At 42.2% G+C, this 27,850-nt stretch overlaps 3 protein-coding genes and 1 long non-coding RNA gene across 4 annotated transcripts; 1 reads left to right on the plus strand and 3 right to left on the minus strand.

Annotated features, from left to right (window-relative positions):
• Positions 1–6,466: 6,466 nt before the first annotated feature.
• Positions 6,467–6,913, minus strand: LOC124957532. The gene has a single exon (XM_047514544.1). The coding sequence runs from the start codon at positions 6,911–6,913 to the stop codon at positions 6,467–6,469; it is 447 nt and encodes a 148-aa protein (XP_047370500.1).
• Positions 6,914–8,059: 1,146 nt separating this feature from the next.
• Positions 8,060–9,734, minus strand: LOC124957533 (phospholipase D A-like). Its single transcript, XM_047514545.1, has 2 exons — positions 9,680–9,734; positions 8,060–8,919 (listed from the first exon to the last, which is right to left on the minus strand). The coding sequence occupies exons 1-2, from the start codon at positions 9,732–9,734 to the stop codon at positions 8,060–8,062; spliced, it is 915 nt and encodes a 304-aa protein (XP_047370501.1).
• Positions 9,735–14,986: 5,252 nt separating this feature from the next.
• Positions 14,987–17,754, plus strand: LOC124957536 (small RNA 2'-O-methyltransferase-like). Its single transcript, XM_047514548.1, has 4 exons — positions 14,987–15,353; positions 15,528–15,775; positions 15,849–16,031; positions 16,162–17,754. Exons 1-4 carry the CDS (start codon positions 15,219–15,221, stop codon positions 16,850–16,852), a joined length of 1,257 nt encoding a protein of 418 aa, XP_047370504.1. The 5' UTR covers positions 14,987–15,218; the 3' UTR covers positions 16,853–17,754.
• A 1,224-nt stretch (positions 17,755–18,978) lies between these two features.
• On the minus strand, positions 18,979–19,662 carry LOC124957537. The gene is made up of 3 exons (XR_007103657.1): positions 19,544–19,662; positions 19,267–19,425; positions 18,979–19,112 (listed from the first exon to the last, which is right to left on the minus strand). It is a non-coding gene; the product is annotated as an uncharacterized LOC124957537 (long non-coding RNA).
• Between the last annotated feature and the right edge of the window lie 8,188 nt (positions 19,663–27,850).

Genomic DNA, 27,850 nt, shown 5'->3' on the forward strand with positions numbered 1-27,850 from the left:
GGCCATGTCACATGCCTGCTTCAGCGTAGATTGTGCCCACTTCACTAGCTTGTCCACACAGTCCACGCCGGCCGCACTTTCCTCGCACAAGTTTCCACCTGTCCACTCCCCTGAGATAAGGGCCGCATCCAGGTAGTCCTCCTTCATGGAGTTAATCTTCCAACGAGGGAGCTTTCTCCCTTGTGGGCGAGAAATTCGGTCCCCTGCAGCCCCGTGCCTGTAGCTATAACTAATGTACAGGTGATCTGACAGGGACTCAAACTGATCCACTCCCCAGTCCGAGAGGCGGACGCCGGCCGCTGGCGTGCCCCACGTTAGATCTACCACGCTCGAACCCTGCGGACGAACGCACGTGGGACAGCCAACCCGGCTCAACAGACCCAGATTCACTCTGATGGCCCATGCATAGAGCAACTCACCTCTGCAGTTACTCCTGCCTTTCGGGTCCCATCTGCTGAACCGGGCATTAAAATCGCCAGCCACCAGCGCTGGGAGAGTGGGGAATGTCTCTAAGAGCTCCTCGAGCTCGTCAAGGAGCCTACTGAATATGTTAATGTTCTCGCTTGGAGAAAAGTAGACGGAAACTACCAGCGAGTCCCCCCATTTGACTGCTACGTAAAAAAGACCCCGACGCACCAGGCTGCAGGGTCTTCCATTCTCGCCCACAAGCACCACGGATAGTGAAGTCCCTCCTAGGGATGAGAACCACCTCTCATCCCCCGAAGGGACCCACCATGGCTCCGCAATGACAGCTATCTCCACATTGTTCTCGCGCATACGCAGTAACAATATGTCCTGCGCACGGCGCGCGTGGTTCAAGTTTATTTGTAGAACAGCAGAAGCCATTGTTTATAGATCTTCCGCTGCTTCTACACATATTGAGGTGTCCGGTTCACCGCTTTCCACCTCCATATCTTCGTCACCACCACTATTGTTCTCCTCGGTCGCACTCACTGCTTTTGTCACATTTCTTTCCACGACCTGCGCGGGTCCTTCTGTGTTGTCTCCCCGCGGACATTTGTTCCATTCCCGTATACCTTGTCCACCCATTTCCTGGGAGGCACTATCGGGCACTCCCAAGAACCGGCACGATGGTTGGTCGGCTTCCGGCCGGCATCTGTACAAACCGGGCACGCTGCCCTGTTTGTACAACTGCTTGCCAAGTGGTCCGATTTTCCGCAGACATAGCATAGGTCCACCCGGGGCTTCGTAGCCGGGCACCTTACAGCAACATGTCCTCGCGCAAGGCACCGGTGGCATCTGAGGGGCTGCTGTTTGAGTCCTTGCACCCTCGCTACAGTAAGTCCCAGGAGTATTCTCTCCTTCTTCAGTGCCGCCTGGATGACAGGTGTCGGAGCCGTAACTATCGTCGAGCCTACATTACCCCTGCCTATCCTGATCTCTCCCACCTTGATGAGGTTGGGGTTTGTTCCGGGATGCAACTCCAGGAGTGCATTTCTGATCCAGGTACCATTAGCGGCCGGCTCTAGTCCCACCATCCTCATGGTACTCGTACGCTTGGGGCGAGTGACCCTTACCCCTGGGACTGAACTCGTTAAGACCTCCGCTACCTGGTCGGCCTTCTCGTTGGCCCCTTTGCCTCTTAGTTGCCATATAAAGGCACCTGTGAGGGCTCTCTTACAGGTCAAACCAGCGATCCCCAGATCCTTAAGGTTGACCTTCTCCGTGGCCCGAAGGACTACGTCTCTATACGTAGTCTCCTCGGCACACGATAGGGAAATAGCGGCCACTTCTCTTTCCCTTCTTTCCCTCTTCCTTCTTCGCTGCGCGTCCCTCTTCATTTTCCCATCCATCCTAGATGCTGCCTGTCCCTGCAAAGGATGACGGTCGCTGACTGCATCCTTAGGTGTAGTTAGGGGGAGAGCATTCGCTTTCTTCTTTTGAGCTCGACTCTCCTTCCGGCCAAGTACCTGGACAAAGCTCTCCTGTCCGATAAGTGGCTTATCTTTACTTACCTCTTGTCCAGGGAGTGGAGTGGGCTCAGCACGGAGTGTAGGACCTTTGTGTGGCCCACCAGCTCCCGTCGTTGCTCCACCCGTTGTCTGCTGCCGCTGCTGCTGCTGCTGCTGCTGTTGCTGCTGCTGTGTTTGCTGCTGCTGTTGCCACTGCTGCTGCTGCTGCTGCTGCCGTATCTCTTTTATCTCCTGTTGCAATTTGCGGAGAGCCTCCGTCAATGCCTTCATAGACTCCCTTATATCCGGAGACATTGATCGGCTATTCACGGCCGATGGATTCTCCAGAACCTTCCCCATCTTCTTATTCGCCCTCTTGTGGCGAACGTTTTCCTCCATGACCTCTTCAGTGCGCAGATCCTTGGCCAGCAATTCAGCCTTCAGCTGCGCAATTGTTTCCTTAGCTGATGGAGGATCATCCTTCTCGGTTTCTCGCCTCTCGATCAGGGTCTTAATTCCCTCGATCATGGTCGCATAAGAGTTCTTCATAATACCAGATAGCTCCCCCTTAAGGTTACGGCTTTTCAGCCTGGCACCTTCTGCCGTCTTGGAGGCTTCCAGGATGGTACTAAGCACCCTACCAGTCTCCAGTTTAGACAAGGGGGTCTCCGCCGGGCAACTCTCACCTAGTGCGGGCCAGTGAGCCCGCGGCTCATCCTCCTCAGAGGAGTATATCATCTGCCTTGCACGCTTGTTCCTTCTCCCCTGCTTTGGGGAGGTCGGACCAGAGAGCCGCATGCTCTCAACCGCAATGGCAGTACTTTCCAACTCCTCCGCTTGAGATCCATCATACTCCATACATCCTGGCGCATTAGATACACCGCAGGTCAGGTCGCCTACCTGTGATGCCCTTCCTGACGCATTATCCAGAGCTGAGGCCAGGTTGCCTACCCCGAGCTCCTGGCAGTCGTTGGCTGACGACGGCGGGTGGCCTGCCCTACCAACACCTGACACCGCCGTGGCGTGGGTATCCATCCCACGCCCGCTTATTGTTTCCGTTGTACTATCCATCATAAGAATTTAACTTTATTAGTGGGAGCCAAGCTCCACAGCAGAAAGGAACGGAACGGAAGGAAGCTGGTGAGAGAGAGATAGAATAGAAAAAGATATGTCTAGATATATAAAGGAAGGAATAGCCATACAAGAACATTCATACACCATTCACTCAATCCCTTTTAGTCGCCTTATACGACAAGCAGGGAATACTGTGGGAGTATTCTACTTCCCCCTACCCACGGGGGGAAACCCTGACGCCACCCTGACGCAACACTGACGCAACCCTGACGCAACCCTTTTTTTTTTTTTTTTTTTGTTTCGTCAGGAGGAAAAACCTTCAATAGGCACCCTGAGACCGGTACTCAGGGTAGTGTCGGATTCAACCCGCCTGAATATACACTCAGGATCGGATCGCCTACCGACTAAAAAACCTCCCGATTCTTAATACTGCCATGCTGAGAAGAAAGGGGATTGGGCGGGATCGCGCTCGTGCGTATTACAAATTCATCCAATCCCCTCCTCGGTGAGCCAGGCCGGAATTCGCCTTGCTCTAATTCGTTCATGCATTCACACACATACCAGTACGGCGCACTCGACAGGGAGCCATGTGTCCCCGGAGACGCATTTACTTACTAACTACCTACAATGTGACCCAGTCTCCACCCCATGGTGCACTGACCAGGCCCATTCACACCCTCGTGTTGTACGTCTATGGAAAAGTGACGCTTGAGCCAGGCGCCGCCTGAGCCGCTCGGAGCCTTGCCCGAGGTGACCGCACTGGAGCCATTCTCCTATGCGGCCTATTGTTCGCACTTCTTTCCGCACATACACTACCACTCATAGGTCTTTGATCACGCGATCGCTCCCGGCGCCTCTCAGCGTCCTCTTTGATTCGCATGACCCGCCCAGCGAAGGTCCGAAAGGCCGCCCATACCCCCGGAACAGTCAGGGAGACCCCGACTATCCCGGGAAGCGTTAGCCGCCCTCCACCTATTGCCTCGATCAATTCATTCCTAGCATCCGTCCATGCCGGGCAATCGATCAAGGTGTGCTCCGCCGTATCCTCATTCCCCCCACAGTGGAAGCACCGTGGGGAGGGGATCTTCTTCATAATATATAAAGACGCTGAAAAGCAGCCATGGCCGGTCATCAGTTGCGTAGTGTGGAATGTCGTCCCGATGGAGAACGGCCTCCCAATCCACTCAACCAACCGTTCGGCAATAGCAGCTCTCGCGCGCACCCCCGTTGCTGCAGTGATCCCTGCTAATGCAAGCTCCTCAGCATTCCATGCTTCCATTGCCCTCCTTCTGGCAAGAGCACCCAGTACAGCCTTAACACGCGGGGAAGCTGGTTCTTCCGCGCCTCGAACAACCGCGTACGCCTCCGCCAGCCGGGGTGCCAGATGAGCGAGAGGAATTATACCCGCAATCATCATGGCCGCATGGAAGGATACCGTTCTATAGGCACAGCACACCCGGATCGCCACCTTCCTCTGGAGGCTCCGAACTGCCCGCCCGATCTTCGTATCCTCCACGACGGCGCGCCACCAAACCGGCACCCCATAAAGGAGCACCGAGTGGATCACGCCGCCGTAGAGGAGTCGCTTCTTCTCCCCCGGTCCGTGAAGATTCGGAAGGAGTCTCCTAAGGGACCCAAGCAAACCCTCCGCCTTAGGGTTTAGGTCCTCGAAGTGGGGCCTAAATGACATCCCCGAGTCTATCACTATGCCCAGGTATTTAACGCTGGGCCTGATATCTACGAAAACCCCTCTAAGGCAAATCTCAGGGGGTGGGACAGCCCTGCGTCTGCGTAAGGCAGAGACAGGGAAGACCATGGCCTCCGTATTGTACAGCGCCACTTTAAGACCCAGTCCCTCGATCTCCATCACAAGGACGTCCAGGTCCCGCTCGGCGTTCACGATAGCTTGAGACAGGTCCAATCCCGTTGAGAGGAGGGCCGTGTCATCCGCAGACAACACGGGAGCCACCGTGCAGCGGGGTTCGGAGGACACTGTTATAGGCAATGTTCCACAATGTAGGTCCCAAAACGGATCCCTGTGGGACCCCACAATAGACGCGCCTTTCCACAAAATGTCCATACCTATTCGTATAGGCAATTGCGCGCTTGTCCAGATAGCTCCAGATGATGTTAACCAGGTAATCCGGAAAGCCACCACGCTCCATCGCCCCGACGATAACGGCCCACGGCAGGGAGTTGGAAGCGTTCGAGATATCCAGACTCACCAGGATAACCACCTTCCTGATCCGCGTCGATGCCTCCACGAAGTTTTTAACATCGAGGAGTGCGCCCACCGTGGATCTTCCCGTTCTAAACCCATATTGCGATGGAGCCAGGGCACGAGTCTCATCCAGGTACCTGTTGATCCGACCAACAACTAACCGCTCGAATAGTTTCCCCAGTTCGCCAATCACGCATATGGGCCTGTACGATCCCGGTGAGTCCGGGGGCGCGTCCCTTCTTTTTTTGATAAGGACGAGCCTCGCTATCTTCCACGCTGTCGGGAATCGACCCGTCCTTAGGCATGCGGAAAAGCAACGCCCCAACCCATTTCCACAGTATGTCGACGCAGCACGCACAACCACACCCGGTATTCCGTCCAGTCCAGTAGCCTTTCTTCCTTTCCCCTTCTTGGCAGAAGCCAAGACCTCCTCCGCAGAGACGACCACCTATGCGAGCGTAGGATCCTGCAGCTCATCAGTTCCCGGTTCTCCTGGGAATAGCTCAGAGAGGATGTTTTCCAGTACTTCATCCTCCAAGGTTTCAGTTACTGGTGGGGCATATGGCCTTAGTTTCCCCAAGACCAGCTTATAGGGTCTGCCCCATGGATCCTCTTCTATGGAGTCCAGCAGGTCCCTCCATGAGTTCTTCTTGGCTTCTTTAATAGCCCTAGCCAGTGCCCTCCTAGCGTCTCTTCGAGCGTCCAAGCACCGCACTATTTCCTCACTGTTCTTCTTTTTCTTCCTGGCTCTGGAAAGTTTCCTTACTGTGGTCGTCGCAACGGCCCTAAGGTTCGTTAATTCGTCCGACCACCAGTAAGTACTTTTACTACCACGGGTCTGTCCCCTCACCCGGGACATGGCCATGTCACATGCCTGCTTCAGCGTAGATTGTGCCCACTTCACAAGCTTGTCCACAGAGTCTACGCCGGCCGCACTTTCCTCGCACAAGTTTCCACCTGTCCACTCCCCTGAGATAAGGGCCGCATCCAGGTAGTCCTCCTTCATGGAGTTAATCTTCCAACGAGGGAGCTTTCTCCCTTGTGGGCGAGAAATTCGGTCCCCTGCAGCCCCGTGCCTGTAACTATAACTAATGTACAGGTGGTCTGACAGGGACTCATTCTGATCCACCCTCCAGACCGAGAGGCGGACGCCGGCCGCTGGCTTGCCCCACGATAGATCTACAACGCTCGAACCCTGCGGACGAACGCACGTGGGACAGCCAACCCGGCTCAACAGACCCAGATTCACTCTGTTGGCCTATGCATAGAGCAACTCACCTCTGCAGTTACTCCTGCCTTTCGGGTCCCATCTGCTGAACCGGGCATTAAAATCGCCATCCACCAGCGCTGGGAGAGTGGGGAATGTCTCTAAGAGCTCCTCGAGCTCGTCAAGGAGCCTACTGAACATGTTAATGTTCTCGCTGGGAGGAAAGTAGAGAGAAACTACCAGCGAGTCCCCCCATTTGACTGCTACGTAAAAAAGACCCCGACGCACCAGGCTGCAGGGTCTTCCATTCTCGCCCACAAGCACTGCGCAAAGCGAAGTCCCTCCTAGGGATGAGAACCACCTCTCATCCCCAGAAGGGACCCACCATGGCTCCGCAATGACAGCTATCTCCACACTGTTCTCGCGCATACGCTGTAACAATATGTCCTGCGCACGGCGCGCGTGGTTCAAGTTTATTTGTAGAACAGCAGAAGCCATTGTTTATAAATCTTCCGCTGCTTCTACACATATTGAGGTGTCCGGTTCACCTCGTTCCACCTCCATATCTTCGTCACCACCATTATTGTTCTTCTCGGTCGCACTCACTGCTTTTGTCACAGTTCTTTCCACGACCTTGCGCGGGTCCTTCTGTGTTGTCTCCCCGCGGACACTTGTTCCATTCCCGTATACCTTGTCCACCCATTTCCTGGGAGGCACTATCGGGCACTCTCAAGAACCGGCACGATGGTTGGTCGGCTTCCGGCCGGCATCTGTACAAACCGGGCACGCTGCCCTGTTTGTACAACTGCTTGCCAAGTGGTCAGGTTTTCCGCAGACATAGCATAGGTCCACCCGGGGCTTCGTAGCCGGGCACCTTGCTGCGACATGTCCTCGCGCAAGGCACCGGTGGCATCTGAGGGGCGGCTGTTTGAGTTCTTGCACCCTCGCTACAGTTAGTCCCAGGAGTATTCTCTCCTTCTTCAGTGCCGCCTGGATGACAGGTGTCGGAGCCGTAACAATCGTCGCCCATATATTACCCCTGCCTATCCTGATCTCTCCCACCTTGATGAGGTTGGGGTTTGTTCCAGGATGCAACTCCAGGAGTGCATTCCTGATCCAGGTACCATTAGCGACCTGATCTAGACCCACCATCCTCATGGTACTCGTACGCTGGGGGCGAGTGACCCTTACCCCTGGGACTGAACTCCTGAAGACCTCCGCTACTCGGTCGGCCTTCTCGTTCACCCCTTTGCCTCTTAATTGCCATATAAAGGCACCTGTGAGGCCTCTCTTGCAGATCATACCAGCGATCCCCAGATCCTTACGGTTGACCTCCTCCGTGGCCCGAAGGACTACGTCTCTATACGTAGTCTCCTCGGCACACGAAAGGGAAATAGCGGCCACTTCTCTTTCCGTTCTTTCCCTCTTCCTTCTTCGCTGCGCGTCCCTCTTCTTCTTCCTATCCATCCTAGATGCTGCCTGTCCCGGCAAAGGATGACGGCCGCTGACTCCATCCTTAGGTGTAGTTATGGGGAGAGCATTCGCTTTCTTCTTTTGCGCTCGACTCTCCTTCCGGCCAAGTACCTGGACAAAGCTCTCCTGCCCGATTAGTGGCTTATCTTTACTTACCTCTTGTCCAGGGAGTCAACTGGGCTCAGCACGGGGTGTAGGACCTTTGTGTGGCCCACCAGCTCCCGTCGTTGCTCCACCCGTTGTCTGTTGCCGCTGCTGCTGCGGCTGCTGCTGTTGCCGCTGTTGTTGCTGCTGCTGTGGCTGCTGCTGTGTTTGCTGCTGCTGTTTCCACTGCTGCTGCTGCTGCTGCTGCCGTATCTCTTTTATCTCATGTTGTACATTGCGAAGAGCCTCCGTCAATGCCTTTATTGACTCCCTTATGTCCGGAGACTTTGATCGGCTATTCCCGGCCGATGGATTCTCCAGGACCTTCTCCATCTTCTTATTCGCCCTCTTGAGGCGACCGTTTTCTCCCATGACCTCTTTATTGCGCAGATCCTTGGCTCTCAATTCAGCCTTCATCTGCGCAATTGTTTCCTTGGCTGATGGAGGATCGTCCGCTCGGGTTTCGACCCTCTCGTTCAGGGTCTTGATTCCCTCCATCATGATCTTATAGGAGTTTTTCATAAGCCCTGATAGCTCTCCCTTAAGGTTACGGCATCTCAGCCTGGCAACTTCTGCCGCCATGGAGGGTTCCAGGATGGTATTAAGCATCCTACCAGTCTCCACTTTAGACAAGGAAGTCTCCGCCGGGCAACCCTCACCTAGTGCGGGCCAGTCAGCCCGCGGTTCATCCTCCTCAGAGGAGTATATCATCTGCCTTGCACGGTTGTTCCTTCTCCCCTGCTTTGGGGAGGACGGACCAGAGAGCCGCATGCTCTCAACCGCAATGGCAGTCCTTTTCAACTCCTCCGCTTGAGATCTATCATACTCCAAACTTCCTGGCGCATTAGATACGCGGCAAGCCAGGTCGCCTACTTGTGGTGCCCTTCCTGACGCATTATCCAGAGCTCAGGCCAGGTTGCCTACCCCGAGCTCCTGGCAGTCGTTGGCTGACGACGGCGGGTGGCCTGCCCTACCACCACCTGACACCGCCGTGGCGTGAGTATCCCTCCCACGCCCGCTTATTGTTTCCGTTGTACTATCCATTATGAAATTTAACTGAATTGGTGGGAGCCAAGCTCCACAGCAGAAAGGAACGGAACGGAAGGTAGCTGGTGAGAGAGAGATAGAATAGATAAAGATATGTCTAGAAATATAAAGGAAGGAATAGCCATACAAGAACATTCATACACCATTCACTCAATCCCTTTTAGTCACCTTATACGACAAGCAGGGAATACTGTGGGAGTATTCTACTTCCCCCTACTCACGGGGGGAACCCTGACGCAACCCTGACGCAACCCAGACGCAACCCTTTTTTTTTTTTTTTTTTTGTTTCGTCAGGAGGAAAAACCTTCAAGAGGCACCCTGAGACCGGTACTCAGGGTAGTGTCGGATTCAACCCGCCTGAACATACATTCAGGATCGGATCGCCTACCTACTAAAAAACCTCCCGATTCTTAATACTACCAAGCTGAGAAGAAAGGGGACTGGGCGGGATCGCGCATGTGCGTATTACAAATTCACCCAATCCCCTCCTCGGTGAGCCAGGCCGGAATTCGCCTTGCTCTCATTCGTTCATGCATTCACACATACCAGTACGGCGCACTCGACAGGGAGCCATGTGTCCCCGGAGACGCATTTACTTACTAACTACATACCATGTGACCCAGTCTCCACCCCATGGTGCATTGACCAGGCCCATTCACACCCGCGTGTTGTACGTCTATGGAAAAGCGACGCTTGAGCCAGGCGCCGCCTGAGCCGCTCGGAGCCTTGCCCGAGGTGGCCGCACTGGAGCCATTCTCCTATGCGTCCTCTTGTTCGCACTTCTTTCCACACATACACTATCACTCATAGGTCTTTGATCACGCGATCGTTCCTGGCGCCTCCCAGCATCCTCTTTGGTTCGCATGACCCGCCCAGCGAAGGTCCGAAAGGCCGCCCATACCCCTGGAACAGTCAGGGAGACCCCGACTATCCTGGGAAGCGTTGCCGCAATCCACCTATTGCGTCGATCAATTCATTCCTAGCATCCGTCCACGCCGGGCAGTCGATCAAGGTGTGCTCCGCCGTATCCTCATTCCCCCCATAGTGGAAGCAGCGTGGGGAGGGGATCTTCTTCATACTATATAAATACGCTGAAAAGCAGCCATGGCCGGTCATCAGTTGCGTAGTGTGGAATGTCGTCCCGATGGAGAACGGCCTCCCAATCCACTCAACCAACCGTTCGGCAATAGCAGCCCTCGCGCGAACCCCCGTTGCTGCAGTGATCCTTGCTAATGCAAGCACCTCAGCCTTCCATGCTTCCTTTGCCCTCCTTCTGGCAAGAGCACCCAGTACAGCCTTAGCACGCGGGGAAGCTGGTTCTTCCGCGTCACTAACAGCCGCATACGCCTTCGCCAGCCGGGGTGCCAGATGAGCGAGAGGTATTATCCCCGCAATCATCATGGCCGCATGGAAGGAGACCGTTCTATAGGCACAGCACACCCGGATCGCCACCTTCCTCTGGAGGCTCCGTATTGCCCGCCCGATCTTCGTATCCTCCACGATGGCGCGCCACCACACCGGCACCCCATAAAGGAGCACCGAGGGGATCACGCCGCCGTAAAGGAGTCGCTTCTTCTCCCCCGGTCCGTGAAGATTCGGAAGGAGTCTCCTAAGGGACCGAAAGATACCCTCCGTCTTAGGGATCAGGGCCTCGAAGTGGGGCCTAAATGACATCCCGAGTCTATCACTATGCCCAAGTATTTAACGCTGGGCCTGATATCTACGAATATCCCTCTAAGGCAAATCTTAGGGGGTGGGACAGTCCTGCGTCTGCGTAAGGCAGAGGCAGGGAAGGCCATGGCCTTCATGGAAAAGATCCCGACGCACCAGGCTGCAGGGTCTTCCATTCTCACCCACAAGCACCGCGGAAAGTGAAGTCCCTCCTAGGGATGAGAACCACCACTCATCCCCAGAAGGGACCCACCATGGCTCCGCAATGACAGCAATCTCCACACTGTTCTCGCGCATACGCTGTAACAATATGTCCTGCGCACGGCGCGCGTGGTTCAAGTTTATTTGTAGAACAGCAGAAGCCATTGTTTATAGACCTTCCGCTACTTCTACACATATTGAGGTGTCCGGTTCACCGCGTTCCACCTCCATATCTTCGTAACCACCACTATTGTTCTTCTCGGTCGCACTCACTGCTTTTGTCTCAGTTTTTTCCACGACCTTACGCGGGGCCTTCTGTGTTGTCTCCCTGTGGACATTTGTTCCATTCCCGTATACCTTGTCCACCCATTTCCTAGGAGGCACTATCGGGCACCCCCAAGAACCGGCACGATGTTTGGTCGGCTTCCGGCCGGCATCTGTACAAACCGGGCACGCTGCCCTGTTTGTACAACTGCTTGCCAAGTGGTCCGGTTTTCCGCAGACATAGCATAGGTCCACCCGGGGCTTCGTAGCCGGGCACCTTGCTGCGACATGTCCTCGCGCACTGCACCGGTGGAATCTGAGGGGCTGCTGTTTGAGTTCTTGCACCCTCGCTACAGTAAGTCTCAGGAGTATTCTCTCCTTCTTCAGTGCCGCCTGGATGACAGGTGTCGGAGCCGTAACAATCGTCGCCCCTACATTATCCCTGCCTATCCTGATCTCTCCCACCTTGATGAGGTTCGGGTTTGTTCCAGGATGCAACTCCAGGTGTGCATTCCTGATTCAGGTACCATTAGCGGCCGGATCTAGTCCCACCATTCTCATGGTACTCGTACGCTGGGGGCGAGTGATCCTTACCCCTGGGACTGAACTCCTTAAGACCTCCGCTACCTGGTCGGCCTTCTCGTTCGCCCCTTTGCCTCTTAATTGCCATATAAAGGCACCTGTGAGGCCTCTCTTGCAGGTCATACCAGCGATCCCCAGATCCTTAAGGTAGACCTTCTCCGTGGCCCGAAGGACTACGTCTCTATACGTAGTCTCCTCGGCACACGATAGGGAAATAGCGGCCACTTCTATTTCCCTTCTTTCTCTCCTCCTTCTTTGCTGCGCGACCCTCTTCTTCTTCCCATCCATCCTAGATGCTGCCTGTCCCGGCAAAGGATAACGGTCGCTGACTCCATCCTTAGGTGTAGTTAGGGAGAGAGCTTTCGCCTTCTTCTTTTGCACTCGTCTCTCCTTCCGGCCAAGTATCTGGACAAAGCTCTCCTGCCCGATTAATGGCTCATCTATACTTACCTGTTGTCCAGGGAGTCGAGTGGGCTCAGCACGGGGTGTAGGACCTTTGTGTGGCCCACCAGCTCCCATCGTTGCTCCACCCGTCGTCTGCTGCCGCTGCTGCTGCTGCTGCTGCTGTTGCCGCTTTTGTTGCTGCTGCTGTTGCTGCTGCTGTGTTTGCTGCTGCTGTTGCCTCTGCTGCTGCTGCTGCTGCTGCTGCCGTTTCTCTTTTATTTCCTGTTGCATATTGCGAACAGCCTCCGTCAATGCTTTCATTGACTCCCTTATGTCCGGAGACTTTGATCGGCTATTCCCGACCGATGCATTCTCCAGAACCTTCTCCATCTTCTTATTCGCCCTCTTGAGGCGACCGTTTTCTCCCATGACCTCTTTATTGCGCAGATCCTTGGCTCTCAATTCAGCCTTCATCTGCGCAATTGTTTCCTTGGCTGATGGAGGATCGTCCGCTCGGGTTTCGACCCTCTCGTTCAGGGTCTTGATTCCCTCCATCATGATCTTATAGGAGTTTTTCATAAGTCCTGATAGCTCTCCCTTAAGGTTACGGCATCTCAGCCTGGCAACTTCTGCCGCCATGGAGGGTTCCAGGATGGTATTAAGCATCCTACCAGTCTCCACTTTAGACAAGGAAGTCTCCGCCGGGCAACCCTCACCTAGTGCGGGCCAGTCAGCCCGCGGTTCATCCTCCTCAGAGGAGTATATCATCTGCTTTGCACGCATGTTCCTTCTCCCCTGCTTTGGCGAGGTTGGACCAGAGAGCCGCATGCTCTCTACCGCAATGGCAGTCCTTTCCTACTCCTCCGCTTGGTTTCCATCATTGTCCGAACTTTCTGGCGCATTAGATACACCGCAGGCTAGGTCGCCTACCAGTGGGGCCCTTCCTGACGCATTATCCAGAGCTCAGGCCAGTTTGCCTACCCCGAGCTCCTGGCAGTCGTTGGCCTGCTTTACCACCACTTGACACCGCAGTGGCGTGGTTATCCCTCCCACGCCCGCTTTTTGATTTCGTCGTACTATCCATATTAAAATATAAGATATATTAGTGGGAGTCAAGCTCCACAGCAGAAAGGAACGGAACGGAAGGAAGCTGGGTAGAGAGATAGGTAGAATAGAAAAAGTTATGTCTAGAAATATAAAGGAAGGAATAGCCATACAAGAACATTCATACACCATTCACTCAATCTCTTTTAGTCGCCTTTTACGAAACGCAGGGAATACTGTGTGGGTATTCTACTTCCCTCTTCTCACGGGGGGGACTCTGAGGAAACTCATACATACATTTCACATAGCTGATCTTACTTCAACTGATAAATAGATTGAATACATTAGTATTCTAAAATAATTTCTTAGGGAACTATACTATCGAACTTTTTTAGTCATCTTCCCTTCATATTCATATTTACTCTCCTATTAATAATTGTTTATGAGTATCGAGTCTGACCTTTGGGTATAGTATTGCCACTTATTTTATCATTACCTATAACTCTTAAGGGCCTTTTCGATTAGGTTTGATTAACGTGTGTAAATGGCTTGCTTTTGCTTTGTGTCTTGTGTGCGTATGCTAGTATTAATTGTATTTGCATTCGTTTCACTTATCTCTGAAATGCTTCTTAGTTGCGTCGGAAAGCGTCATAATCGCATTTTGCATACTTCTTGTTGCGTCCGCGTTGCAATACTTTATAAACATAATCTTAATCTGTTTTCATCTCGAAGTTATCGAAGCTCGAACATTTTACATTGCTAATCATACTTCATCGGATAAATGGTTTGAATATAAAAGAATTCTAAAATATTACTTCGAAAACGAAAATCCTGAATTGTCGTCGCAAATATTAGCTAATACTCGAGTGACGAAAAACCGCGATAAAATCAACAAGCAATCACTTTGTACCTTCTATAGTTAAACAAGAAAGCCTTTCGTCTGTTTATTTATACAGTCTTCTTCCAGTTGAAGCAGTCTCGACAATACGGTATCATTATTATCTAGGTGCATCGACTCAATTCTTTCAAGAGACCAATGGAGCTGTGATAAGTTGTCCTTTTTCAATAGTATATATGTGCCAACTATTTTAAGCTTTTCATTTCTAAATCGACATCGTTCATTAAGTTCATCCCGATGGATGTTTATGTCACAAGCTCTCGTCGCATTGCGCGTATCTTTAATATTATTTTTACATAACATAATGTGAAAATATAAAGGATATTGTACAGTTTTTGAACTTTTACTGAGCATCCTCATTAATGAGTATAAGTGATGTTATGTAATTTAAAATAGATTATATATTGTCTGTTAATTGGAATATTGGATCACATTATTTCGTGTATATAAAGTATAATCTCAGAATATAGGGTACGAACCAATTGTTCCCAATGCTTAATACCCTTCGCATTAGTATTAAATAATATAGTCTTATTACCTATTAGCGGCATCTCTATTACATATTATATAAGGTGTTTCTAAGCAAAATGTTTCCGATCAAAATATATTGCTTAAGAGAGGTAAACATTCATAACTTGGAACGTAAAGTGGATCATAAAACTTGAGCTTTCCATTGCGGCAGTAGTTTCAACGAGATAACATTTTGGATCGCTATACTTTAGTGATTATAACGGAGGTATGGTGGAAGATTTTTTGATTGGAGTGGGAGAAGATTAAAGTAAACTTTCGGACAATCAGTGACGTTGGTGCGATAGTTTCCTATATAGATGGCACTTCACACACGTCAGGTGGATGAAGCTTGTGAGCTCGCCACCGAAGAAGCATCATAGTAACTTGGCCACCATTTGTTCAATAGATTCGACTAAATTACGTCGTTGTTATTTGTGGACATCCTAATTGTAAATTTGTACTGAACAATATTCTAGTCTTATTTCTTATATTTTATCTCTTTGGAAAGTGTATATATGATAGTATTGTAGGAAAGAATCAAAAAATTTGAAAATATAGCGTACCGTATCGAACAAAATCTATAACATGATGGATCCCTATATTATTCGTGATTACGACAAAGGTGATAAAATAAGATTATCATTGCCAGCTTACATACAAAGGTATGATGCAGTGATCGAAGTGCTTTGCAGTGATAAATACAATGGCCAGATACAGAAGGTTCAGTATCACATTAATATTCTTTTCCATAGTTGTTCATTTTACTTGTTTAACAATAATTCGTGTAGATGTCGATAGATCTCATCATCCCTTTAGATAGGTATTATGTAAATCCAATCTCATTTATCATATTGTACTTTTCTTTCTAATTACCTATTTTCATTGTTCCAATAGGTTATAGATTTTGGCTGTGGAAATCTTGACTTTTTGGATTATCTAAAACGTATCTGCAATGTAAACGAAATATTATGCGTGGACATTGATAGATGTATTCTTGAAAATAACAAGCGCAAAGGCAAGCCGTTTGTTCATGATTTTGTACATTTAAGAAAAGGTCCATTGCAGATACATGTTTATGAAGGGAGCGTTTCTAGCAATGACAATAACCTGCAAAAAGCCGACGCAGTGATATGCATGGAATTGTGAGTTATTACCAAAGATAATTATCACTTGATAATACATTTGCAACGAACATTAATAATTGAAATTCTTTAGGATTGAACACTTAGATTCGAATACATTAAAGGATTTTCCATTTAACATCTTTGGTTATATCAAACCAAAAGTAGCAATTGTAACAACGTCAAATGCTGACTCTAATGAATTATTTCCTCATCTCTCCAGAATCCGGCACACAGAAAGAAAGATTGAATGGTCTAGAGAACAATTTCAGGCCTGGTATATTTTTTATACATTTTAGTATTTTGTACATATAAGTATACGTATATGTATAAATACATACAAACGTACATACTTACATATATACGCGCATGTTAATATAGTTTTAATGAATTGCATTCATTTGTAGGGTGGAGAATATAATTTTAAGTTATCCTTATTGCCATGTATCATTCCATGATATTTGTAATGGGCCAGAAGGTACGGAGCATTTAGGTGCTCACACACAAATGGCCGTTTTTCATTGTAATAGCGACGAGAACTGTTCAGAATCATCAGGAATTGATAATATATATAAATTGGTAACTTCGCATAATTTTCAAATTATAATTGACAAACGTTCGGACACAGAAAAGATTTTGGATGAAGTTTTCTATCATCTTGAAGAATCGCAAAATTTGGATAATATACGAGGAGAAATGTCGCTTAAATCTTTAGTATTAAAATTGAGAAAATTAAATATTACAATTGAATCACTGAAAACAATTCTGGAGGAAGCAGGATTGGCCATAATTGATTACGAAGATGGTCCTGCTACATGTATTCCAGTGCAAACACGTACTCTACGTGAAAGTCATAAAGATTATGAAATATGTTTGGGTTACGATGGATATATAGTGGATGAAATTAAATGGGATTCTGATGACTGTGACGAAGAAGAACAGAATGTTGTTATACCTGAGAGAAATTCTTCCCCAGAAAGTGACATTACTTATCTGTTTGATAGTGAAAATAATCCACCAAGTGATAATAATCTTTCTGACAGCATAAACATCCCTGAATCTGTTGCAGATTCAAATCCAATTAATTCCAATTTATAATATAAATAAGATTAGTCATCATTAATGGGATTAATTTTTATATGTTATCAGAAGGTGTTACAGCCAACATTTCAAACGAAGTCAATAATACACTTATAAAGCGAACTGAAATCCTAAATGTAACATTTGATTCCTATCATTCTGTAACAGTATTATTCTCTTCGACATAGCCTCAACTGCTCTTCGTTCATTTGTTTCAATTGAAAAGCTCCTAAGGTGATGATACATCTATAGATGAAAACATGCCATATTCATTATTGTTGATTAACAGTTTCATCCCTCATACACATTGAGAGTTGAATCTGTTAATCTGGAAGGAGCAAGTAATAGAGAACTGAAGCAAGTAATAGTCGATTATTTATTATGATGATCATATTGTTGCAGAGAATCTGCGTCAATTACAAATCAGACACAACACACAAATTCATCACGAATACTTAGAAATTCTAAAGAAATGAGTTCTAATCGCAAATTGTTGAGGCCTGAAAATATATGCAACGACGGTATATCGAAAACTTTTCGATTGGGCGATAAACCGATGCCGCCAACAAATGGCAATATTAGCCGAAATTCTCTATAGGATTCAAATAATACTTAACGTCTCGAATCCATCAAGTATTTCAACGATGTTCATTATATAACTGTCCGTAACAAAAAGTGATACAATTGAAGAGAACAATATAATTGAAAATGTACTTACAAAAATAAGATTGATGTAATAGAAAATATTTCTTTGAATAAAATAATATGTGTTTAAATCCCGTGTGCCAATGAATGTTGCGATATTATATTACAATCTTTAGAAGAAGAAAATTTACGAGATATTCAATCTGAAACATATTTAGTAAATAACATTGACGGATGTAAGGATTATTTAATAAATTTCAATCCAGTTTGTTTAACATTGTTATAATGATAATGGCAACACTTTTGATTTTGCAAAGTAAGGTTAAAAAAGCATTACCACCACCAGCTTTTTTAGAAATTATATATAAACTTTCCTTTTTTTACTTGTCATAAATTTAAGTTGAAATTGAAATTTTTCCCATCAGAATTAGCAACGTAAAAAATATATAAAATATATCAACATAAAGGAAACTTTTTTGATGTTATTTCTATAACAGTTTGTTATACATTATAGAGAGGACATATACACGGGCAGGTAATGGCTTTGTACTAATGTATAAAACAAGCATGATAGCTCGAAATGGTTGTAGAAATATTCATAAATATCTATATCTACATAATTGATTCGATCAAGCATAATGTATAAAGTTACCTTTCAATGTGATGAATTCTGCATCATATGTTTCCAATTTCTTTAATGTAACGGAATAGGCCGGTTTCATTAGATAACGTTGTATTTATACATTTCTGCAACGGTTAATTAAATGCACTTTAAAGTAATTTAAATTTCTTTCTAAATCCTTTTGTAATAACTTCTTTTTGGATAACTGCAAATAGATTACAAAAGAAAATCATATTTGCAATAATCAAATGATTATTTTATCTAGACCTTTAAGCGAAAAACAACTTATCATTAACAATGAAAGAATTACATGGATAAGAATGTCGAGTCCTTGACAGTGGAAAACATTTAAAATGTGGAATATAAGATACATTGAAAAGCATGTTGTAAACATAGTCAAAAATAATTTTGCTACAAATATATCTGTTTCAACACCAAGAACGCAGAAATGTTTGTAAAGTTCGGAAAGTTGGTTCAGAAGAGAGAAAAGTATTAATAAACCATATTTACAGAAAATATATTAGTATCGCGGTATTTGCTATGAAAATGATTTGACTAACATCTATCTAACGCTTTAATTGATAGATCACATGTTAAAATTATCATATTTGTCTTTAGATTAATCTCGTAAACTATAATTTTACTTTAGCCATATCAGAATGCTAAATGCTTGTTTCCGGCATCTACAAATGCGCAAATTTTGTCTATTAATGTCAAATAATAACAAGCAATAAAATTAATCGATAATATAATGGTATATATATGATGCAAAAATGTTTAGGTTGCTTTCATTTAATTACTAATTCAATTAATTACTTACAAAAATTACAATAAACTAGCAACTAAAAATCTAAAACTTTGACAATATGCAACTTCTCCTTCCCATGCTGCATAAACTTTACCTATTTTGTTTAAAGAATCGTGGCCTAAATCATCGCTCCCTTTGAAAAAATCATGCGTTGGAATAGGTCCGTGGATGTCCCTCAATATAGTACATTCACAGTAACATTTCTGTTAATACATTTCATATACATTACGTGACCTATATCGCATTTCATTATATATCATACATAATGACACATTAATAAGGTAAAAGTAAAGTGGTGGGGTGTTGTGGGAAATTCATCTCTTGGGAAATGAATCAATTACTTAAAAGTTTACATACCTCTATGCGTAATATTCCATGAATTCCTTGTTTTGTCAGTAAAATTAAAAAATCGGGCGGTGATCATTATTTTTCCAACATCTTCATGGCTTGCCAATTCATCTGCAGAAAAATCTTTCGATATCTCACTTGTTCAGCATAACATTTGTTCATTTCCATCTATGGGTGCATAAATAAAAATATATATTATTGTCATTATAGAAAATTTATTACATTATATTATAATTAAATCTGAATATTATATTGTAATATATTAAAGACCTGAATTTATTTTTACCGTGAGATTTAATGTGACAATGCATATCATAGGAAGGCTATCTGATTGTTGAAGCACATTAAAGAGCAATATTTCTTCTGCTTCTAACCAATTCTTCTGATATATCTATTCCTTGTACCTCGTAATGAAATTCCATCGCCAGATATTATCTGTATTAAAGAAGTCAGTCTTAAAAAATTTATAATGTTAATAATTTGTGTAATAATAAGAATACTATTGGATGAGAAAAGCAATTTACGTTTTTAAAGATAAAAAAAATTATTGCACTAATTTACTCTTATTAAAGTACCAAAATCTATCATTTTTGGAAATACTTCAACAGAAGGTTTGAATCAAACTAATTTCCTGGTACTTCCTAATACTTAATCAACTGCTATTTTAATGAATATTTTGCCCTCTTTTGATGCCCCTATATTAAAAGTTTCCAAAACTGGGTCAGCTGGATCTCCCTGGCCACATATATGGTAGAATCGATTCTGGAATAATCAGCCAGTGCTGAATTCCTGTAACAATAACAACTATTATAAATACGATATACATATCTATTAAAAATATATAGTAGATACACGGACAGAAAATATGGTTTTATGTCGTATAATTATTTACGTCAATTTTATATCAATTTATTGTCAAATTAACATTGCATACCATTTCAAGTTAACGCATATTGCTATGTTTCACTTTACGTCTAGTATTATCAAGAAAACCAATAAATATTTCATCTATAATAATTATACACCGTTGCTTACTGGATACTAGTTGTATAATCAAACAACCATGCTTTACTAAATTAATCCAAACTTTGAAATACTTCCTATCCTTAGGAACTGTACTACTTCATTTTTTCCATCTTCCTCTTTTACTTCCACGCTAATTTCATAAATAAGTACACGAGAATTTAATGTTTCATCGTCTGAGTCATAATTATTATAGCCAAACACTGTTAATGAATTTGTCATTGGTTGTTATGTTCGGAGGATGGATTTAAAAAAAGAATCTGACTCTTGTCCATCCTGCGTACAAATGATCAATTAATAATGGATTTTGTTGTAATCGAGAAAAGCAATGAAATTGATTTTGATAAAACACTAACTGCGCTTGGTAAATCACATCTAAATTATGATATTGATAAATAACAGATTCCACGCTTTTACAATGAGACCATCTGATAGAGAAATATGCGGGACAACTTCCAGAACTTTCTTCATATGTATAAAATGAAATTTATAGTATATCATATTGGGCAATTATTTGTTAAATTACAACATCGTATGAACTAAAAAAATTAAAATAATCATGTATTTTAATCAATCGTAAAGTACATTTTATTATATTGTAATTAAAAAAAGAACTTCCACTTCAACTTTCATCTTTAGCATATCGAATTTTTATCCTAAAAAGTTCCTTGGGATCTACTCTGTACAAAGACTGAAATTCTAATACCCAGTTTAAAAGATTGTTCGGCATTTAAAATGTTCAAATTACGCTGTATTTCACTTTATGATTTTGGTGCATTTACTGCTGCAGCTCCCAGATACGTAACACGATTGTAAATTATGCATTTTTGTTGATTATGCCGTAATTTGTTTAATTCTAAAACAAACATACTTTCTTTTTGCACTGATTAAATTTACTTTTATATCAAATCTACTGAATCTGCTTAGTCGTAGATTAAATACACATACTACCATTTCTCTTCTCTAAAATCATTTGGTTTCATAAAGTCTTGCACTTCTGTAGCATTTATACAGGAACTAACTTTATAAACTTTCCTTTCTCCTCTTTCTTACCTGTTTGTGGGCCAGGATACGTTACATTTTAATCTCTACATACCGTTATTGAATCTTCCCTTAACACCTTCAGTCATTTCAATGACTAAATAAACAATTTTGATTAATTCTCTTTTCATACCTCATGAAGATTACATTGCAGATCATCGAACTTTTTGTTATTGACAATTTTTAACATCGGTTTGGCAAGTAACCTTCGTTGTAGTTTATTCACTCAAGAATTCCTATTCATCGCTGATACCAACTGATTGCATAGACATGACACTCATACTATACTACATATTTATATCTAGAATGAACGTGTTCTATATATTATACTCACATAGTAAAACCAGATAATGCATTGCGCTCAATTAGCTAGAATTAAATGAAATATTATGTAAAAAAGTGAAAAAAAGAAGAAGAGAACAGGGCAAAGAAAAATGTCTCTATTTAGATTATTACCCAAACATGGTGATAATATTGCTCCCTTATTTAGACAGAATTTTAATATTTTAGGCTTAATAGTTCATAAAAAAACATAATGAAACATTATGGTGTACGATTCGTCGTACGTCGAAACGTATGGTGTACATTCATTGGGGCTAAATAAATACAATGAGACGAAGAGAATTTTGTAATTATATCACAGTCACGATGAGAATTCATACATAGTATGTTAAATCGAAGGAAAATACTAGAATTAATGTTTCAATGCAAATCTAGGAAAGGAAAATTGTGCTAAAGAATGATTGCTTGTACGAATTTTGGTACAACATAATGGCACCAACTAAAAATTACGATATTTATCTTATTCCCAATGTCTTGATTCATATTATTCGCATTGTTTCCAGATCCGATCAGATATACGCAATATTCCCTAAAATATACTTCAAGTTCATCTCCTATTATGTCTCCAAATACAAATGGTGATTATTATTTTCAGTTTTATTATTAGCTTATTATGGAATAGAATCAATATTATTGTAACTTTCGCTTAGACGTTTGGCCGCGATTGAAGGATATATATCGTGGACTTCGTTTCATTTCCTTGAAATTTCGATTAGATTATCTTGCCAACGCTAATTTTATAATAGAGTCAGCTTTATTTTAACACACACGTCAGTCTCACGGAAGCGTTTAAGATCCTAACGAGGATTATACTTTTATTGTTTGAAATTCGAAAAGCACTACCGTTCGTGTTTAATAACGCGTTATGTCAGACGGTAAAGATATCGGACAATAGAGCTATCTGAAAGAGCGGTCCATTACATTTCCTCATAGTAGGGCAAATTGAAAGCATCCCAATCAGAAAGGTATCGAGCATTGATATCGCGGTAGGTGGATTTTAGAGTTGAGTCAGCGTTAGTGCATGAAACTCCATATAAAGAAATATATACATAGTAAGACCAAGGTCGATATTTCGTGAGAGATCTAATTGTAAATCATGTAATGCAAGTTCTATCGCGCGAATGGTTGCATGTCATTACGCGTTTTCATAATTTTTCCTTCTAATATCTTAAGAGATATTAAAGTACTCTTATATTACAAATCTAATCATATTACATTAAGTAAAGATATGATTAAACGCAAAAAAATTCTAAAATAATTTCTTAGATAAGTACTCTGAAAAGTTGCCTCATCTTATTATTTTTATTCACTTTAATGTGCTCTTAATTATCTTAGTAATTAATTTAATATCTTGATCGAATAAAAAATTATTTCGTTTAAGTACTACGGGTGAAAAAATTAAAACAAAGCGTGAGTAAAATAAGTTTCCCTTTGTCACAGCCCGACCATCACATTTTCATTGAACACTAGATAATGAAATTCTCAGAATCGATGTAAGAGAGAATAAGACAAAGTTAAGAGAAACGAAAGACGAAGACGAGACTGCTCGTCGCTCGCGTTGTTGCCACATAGAATAGATATGACCTATCATCTTTCTCAGTTGTGCTCAGCATTCGACCCTGTCAACGGCTGTTCTTAATATTCACCTCTGGAATGTTTGCCGATAAGTACTGGTAATTTAATTTTTCATTTACGTTACGTTCCTTGTTATCTGAAAGTGTTCAGCATAATCATATATATTTTATTAATTGTATGTTCTGCTTTTACCTTCGCTAAATCATGTTCGATCTTACATGGATTCAGTGAACAACCGTTCATTAAATAGTATTCATTTCATGTTAAATAAGATATTTACTTAAATTAAAATATTGGCGCGAAGTTTATCGAGGAATATATCGAGAGAATGCGCGGTGAATAATATTCCAAACGTTTTTGCGGTATACAAAGAATATGCAAGCAACGATAAATATTCGTACGATGGATACCAGCTGGACAAGTATGTGTGCCGTCCTCGATGATTTCAACTAATTGGTAGATTGCTCCATTATAAACACTTCTCATATAACAATTCGTAGTTAAGCACACGACATATAAGAATTTGCGATCACAAATTTAGGCATGGCCGCTTTTAAAATATATTCTGGAAAATGTAATCGGTTTTCTGAACATTTTTCCAATCTAGAAGAAAATCACGTAGACCTTGTAATAGAAATGATGTAATTAGTATATATTTTATTCTTGTTTAATTCCAGCAATACGAGAGATACTAAGAAATGTATTAAGTGTTTAATAAAACAATACATGACAACACGCTTTCCATGAAGGATATAAGACACCTTTAGTTAAAGCCACACCATCATTTCCCCAACAAAGATGTGACAGTGACTCATTTATAATTGCGTTAAGAGTAAACAGAAAAAAACATAAAGAATAGAAGAGAACCAGAACCTACTTCCACTTATAAGTAAATTGAATATAGTCGAATGCTAAAGTAAATTCTTGGAAAACGTTTCTATCACACCTATTTCATTATCATTCTTATTTATCTTTATTTACCATTTCAATAATTATTATTTATAAGTCTCGGTTACGATCTTTTTGAATAGGCTTACATTTATTATACATTCGATTAGCGTCATTCTCGCGTCTATTTTCTGTCTGTTGTGCGTTTGCTAGCTTTAATTGTGTTTGCATGCGTTTCAGTTTCATATTAGTTACCCTTTAGTTGCTTCTTAGATGATCCTAGAATCGTCATAGTTGCTTTTTACCTTCGATTTGTTGATTTAGGGTTTTATATGTGTTACGTTGCTTTACGAACATCATTTGAATCAGAATACAATCCGAATATAACGAAATATGAACATGTTACACTGCTAATTATATTTCAACATATAAAAGATTTGGATATAGTAGATATCTAAATTAATCCTCATCAAACTTCTCTATAGTAGTTATTTCGTTTCCTATCCAATTTGTTCTCATTTCTTCTGCTTTTCATAATTATTTATAATTTTCAGATAGGTCCTCTGAGAGTAGCGTTACGTCTTGTTTGCATCTTATTTGCGTCTGCTGTATGTTTAACCGAATTTTTTATGTCTGCATGCTATCTAATTACCATTTTGAAATCTTTTCATTATTTATTAGTTGCGTCTTTCAGCTTCACAGTTGTATTTTACAATTCTAGTTTATGTATACGTTGCATAATAAGAAGATTATATTTTGGATCGGATTCGAACTTGAATATATCAAAATACATACATTTTACTTTTCTGGTTATACAGAAACAGATAAAAGGAATAAGTATAGTCGATTAATAAAATAATTTCTTTGATAGCTTTATCACCGCATTTACTTCGTTGTCATTCGTATTCAAACTTATTTACTCTTTTATTAACTATTATTTATAAGTTTCGGTTAGAATATTTGAGAATAGGTTTACGTCTGGTTTGCGTCTGTGGTGGGTCTGGTGTGCGTTTACCTGCTTTAGTTGTGTCCGGTTTGTTACACTTGTCTTTCAGTTTCTTCTCAGTCGTTTCTTGATTGCAATTGAGTCTTTGTTTGGTCAATTTAAGAATATCTTCTGTATCTGATTCGTACTCACACTCATATATTCATGTACATTTTCCTAATCATATTTCAACACATTAATAAATTGTATATAGTAGAATTCTAAAATAATTCGTATGGATATTTTTATATCGATCGTATTTAGTTGTCTTTCTTATGTAAACTAAATTATTATCCTATTAATAATTTTTTTTTTGTTTCGGGTTGGACATTTGCGTATAGGTTTGAATCACGTTTGCGTATAGAATGCGTCAAGTTTGCTACTGGTGTGCGTTTGCTTAATTTATTAGTATCTGCATGCGTTTCAGTTGCCCTTTACTTATCTCTCAGTTACTACGGTGTTGCATCTGTATTCGCCACAATCACATTTCTCATCCAATAGGCCAAGACTGGCTTGCACCTGGTAGCATTGTTTTAAGAGCATCTTTTTTACGTGATTCCAACTCTAACATATGTATGTACGTACATTTCGCTAATCATACTTAAACACATAAATAGATGGAATATATTATAATTTCATTATAATTCCTAAGAGAAACTTTCTGCCGTACATATTGACTAATATTTTCTTTATATTCTTATATTTTTTGCTATTTATTATTATTTATTAGTCTTTTTGAAAACTTTTGAGAATAATGTTGGGTGTAGTTGAGGTCTTTATCGGGACAACTTTTTGTTTGGAGTTTGTTTGCTTGCTTAAGTAGTACCTGTATGAGTTTTACTTGCCTTTCTCTTACTTCTTAGTAACTTCATAGTTGCTCCTGTAAAGATAATAATCGCATTTATATTTGTTAGTTTGCATCTGCATTGCGTTACTTTAATTATATATGTTGAGTCAGATCCTAGCTCAAAAATATAAAAAGCTTATAATTTATATTGTTAATCATACTTCAACAGATAAAAAGATTGGGCATACTAGAATACTAAAATAAATCCTTCGAAAACTTATTTTTATCTTTTATTGTAATTCCGACTTATACTTATTTACCAGTATTTAATTATTATTTATTAATTGCAGGTAGGATTTTTAAGAACAGAGTTACATCACGTTTGCGTCTAGTTTCGATTGGCTTGCTATTTGTGTTCGTTTGCTTGTATAAGTCGTTTCCGCATTTGCATCAGTTGTCTTTTATTTACTATTTTGTTTCTTTTTAAATGCATCTGCTAGCGATAAAATTGTAAATCACTTCAGATCATATGCATTGCATTATTTCATGAATTTTTTTTGAATATGTTTTCAAATCTCATTTTGACATCTCATTTAAAAAATTTTATTTAAATAATTTAACAAAGATTCAATCGAAACTCAAATTGTAGGATGTAAAGTACAACTGTGATACTTCCAGACGCAACTAAGAAGCAACTAAGAGGTAAGCAGGAGACAACTGATACGCATGCTGGTTCAAATATCACTGTCAAACCCAATCTAGGCGCAAATTTGATGCGTACCAGACGCAACAAAAACGCAAACGTGACCAAACTCTGTTCTCACAGGATCTTCTAGAGACTTATACGTATTAAATAAATGTAGTGTAAATATGAATGACAGGAAAATAAGTGAGACAGAAATGTCTTTTAAGATATAATTTTTGAATTCTACTAAATACTATCTATTTGTACTTTGAACATTTTACATAGTTAATCATATTTAATCATATAAATATATCGGAAATATAAGAATTCCAAAATGTTTCCTTAGAAAAATTTTCTATCCTACTTATTTTGTTGTCTTTCTTATTTTAACTTACTTATTCTTCAATTAATTTTAATTTATAAGGTTAGGGTGGAACTTTTGAGAAAAGAGTTGCTACATGTTTGCGTCTGGTTTGCGACAGGTGTGTGTTGCTTTATTTTTGTCTACATGCGTTTCTGTTGCCATTTAGATACCTCTTACATTCGTTTTAGTTGCATCCGTGAGCGTCATTTTGTATTTTATAACCGATTGATTAAGTCTGATTTGCTTCTGTGTTGCATTATTTTAAAAATAAGTTTAAAAACTTATTCAATCTTAAAAATATGTAAGATCGTACATTGTACATGTGTTTTCAAACTTCAACGTACAAACAGGTCGCAGATATATATGTAATAGATAGTGGAATTCTAAAATATTATCTTAGAGTTCTATTCAATCGCTTTTATTTCTTTGTTATTCCTATATTCTATTATACTATCTTATTAATTATTATTTATAAATATCATGCTGAACTTTCATTACAGGTTTACATCACTTTTTTGTTAGGTTTGCCTATGGTTTGAATCAGGATTTCGCCTGGTTTGCACATAATGAGCGACCGCTTGCTATAATTTTGTCTACAAGCGTTCCAGTTGCCTTTTATTCACTACTTAGTTTCTTTTTAGATGAGCCAGGATTTGCTATAGATTCATTTTACTTTCGATATATTGAGTCAGGTATGCGTGTGTGTTGCTTTATTTTAAGAGTATCATTAGAATCTCATTCCAATTGGAAAATAACGATGTATGTACTTGTTACACTGTTTATCATATTTCAACAAATGAAAGTATATGGTATAGTTTATCTGAAAATTAATCCTTGGAATACTTTTTTATAGAACTTATTTCTTTGACCATCCTATTTATTCTTATTTGTTCTTCTTTTTAT

This window comes from Vespa velutina, unplaced genomic scaffold (genome assembly GCF_912470025.1).
Source record: "Vespa velutina unplaced genomic scaffold, iVesVel2.1, whole genome shotgun sequence".
NCBI classification, from domain to species: Eukaryota; Metazoa; Arthropoda; class Insecta; order Hymenoptera; family Vespidae; genus Vespa; species Vespa velutina.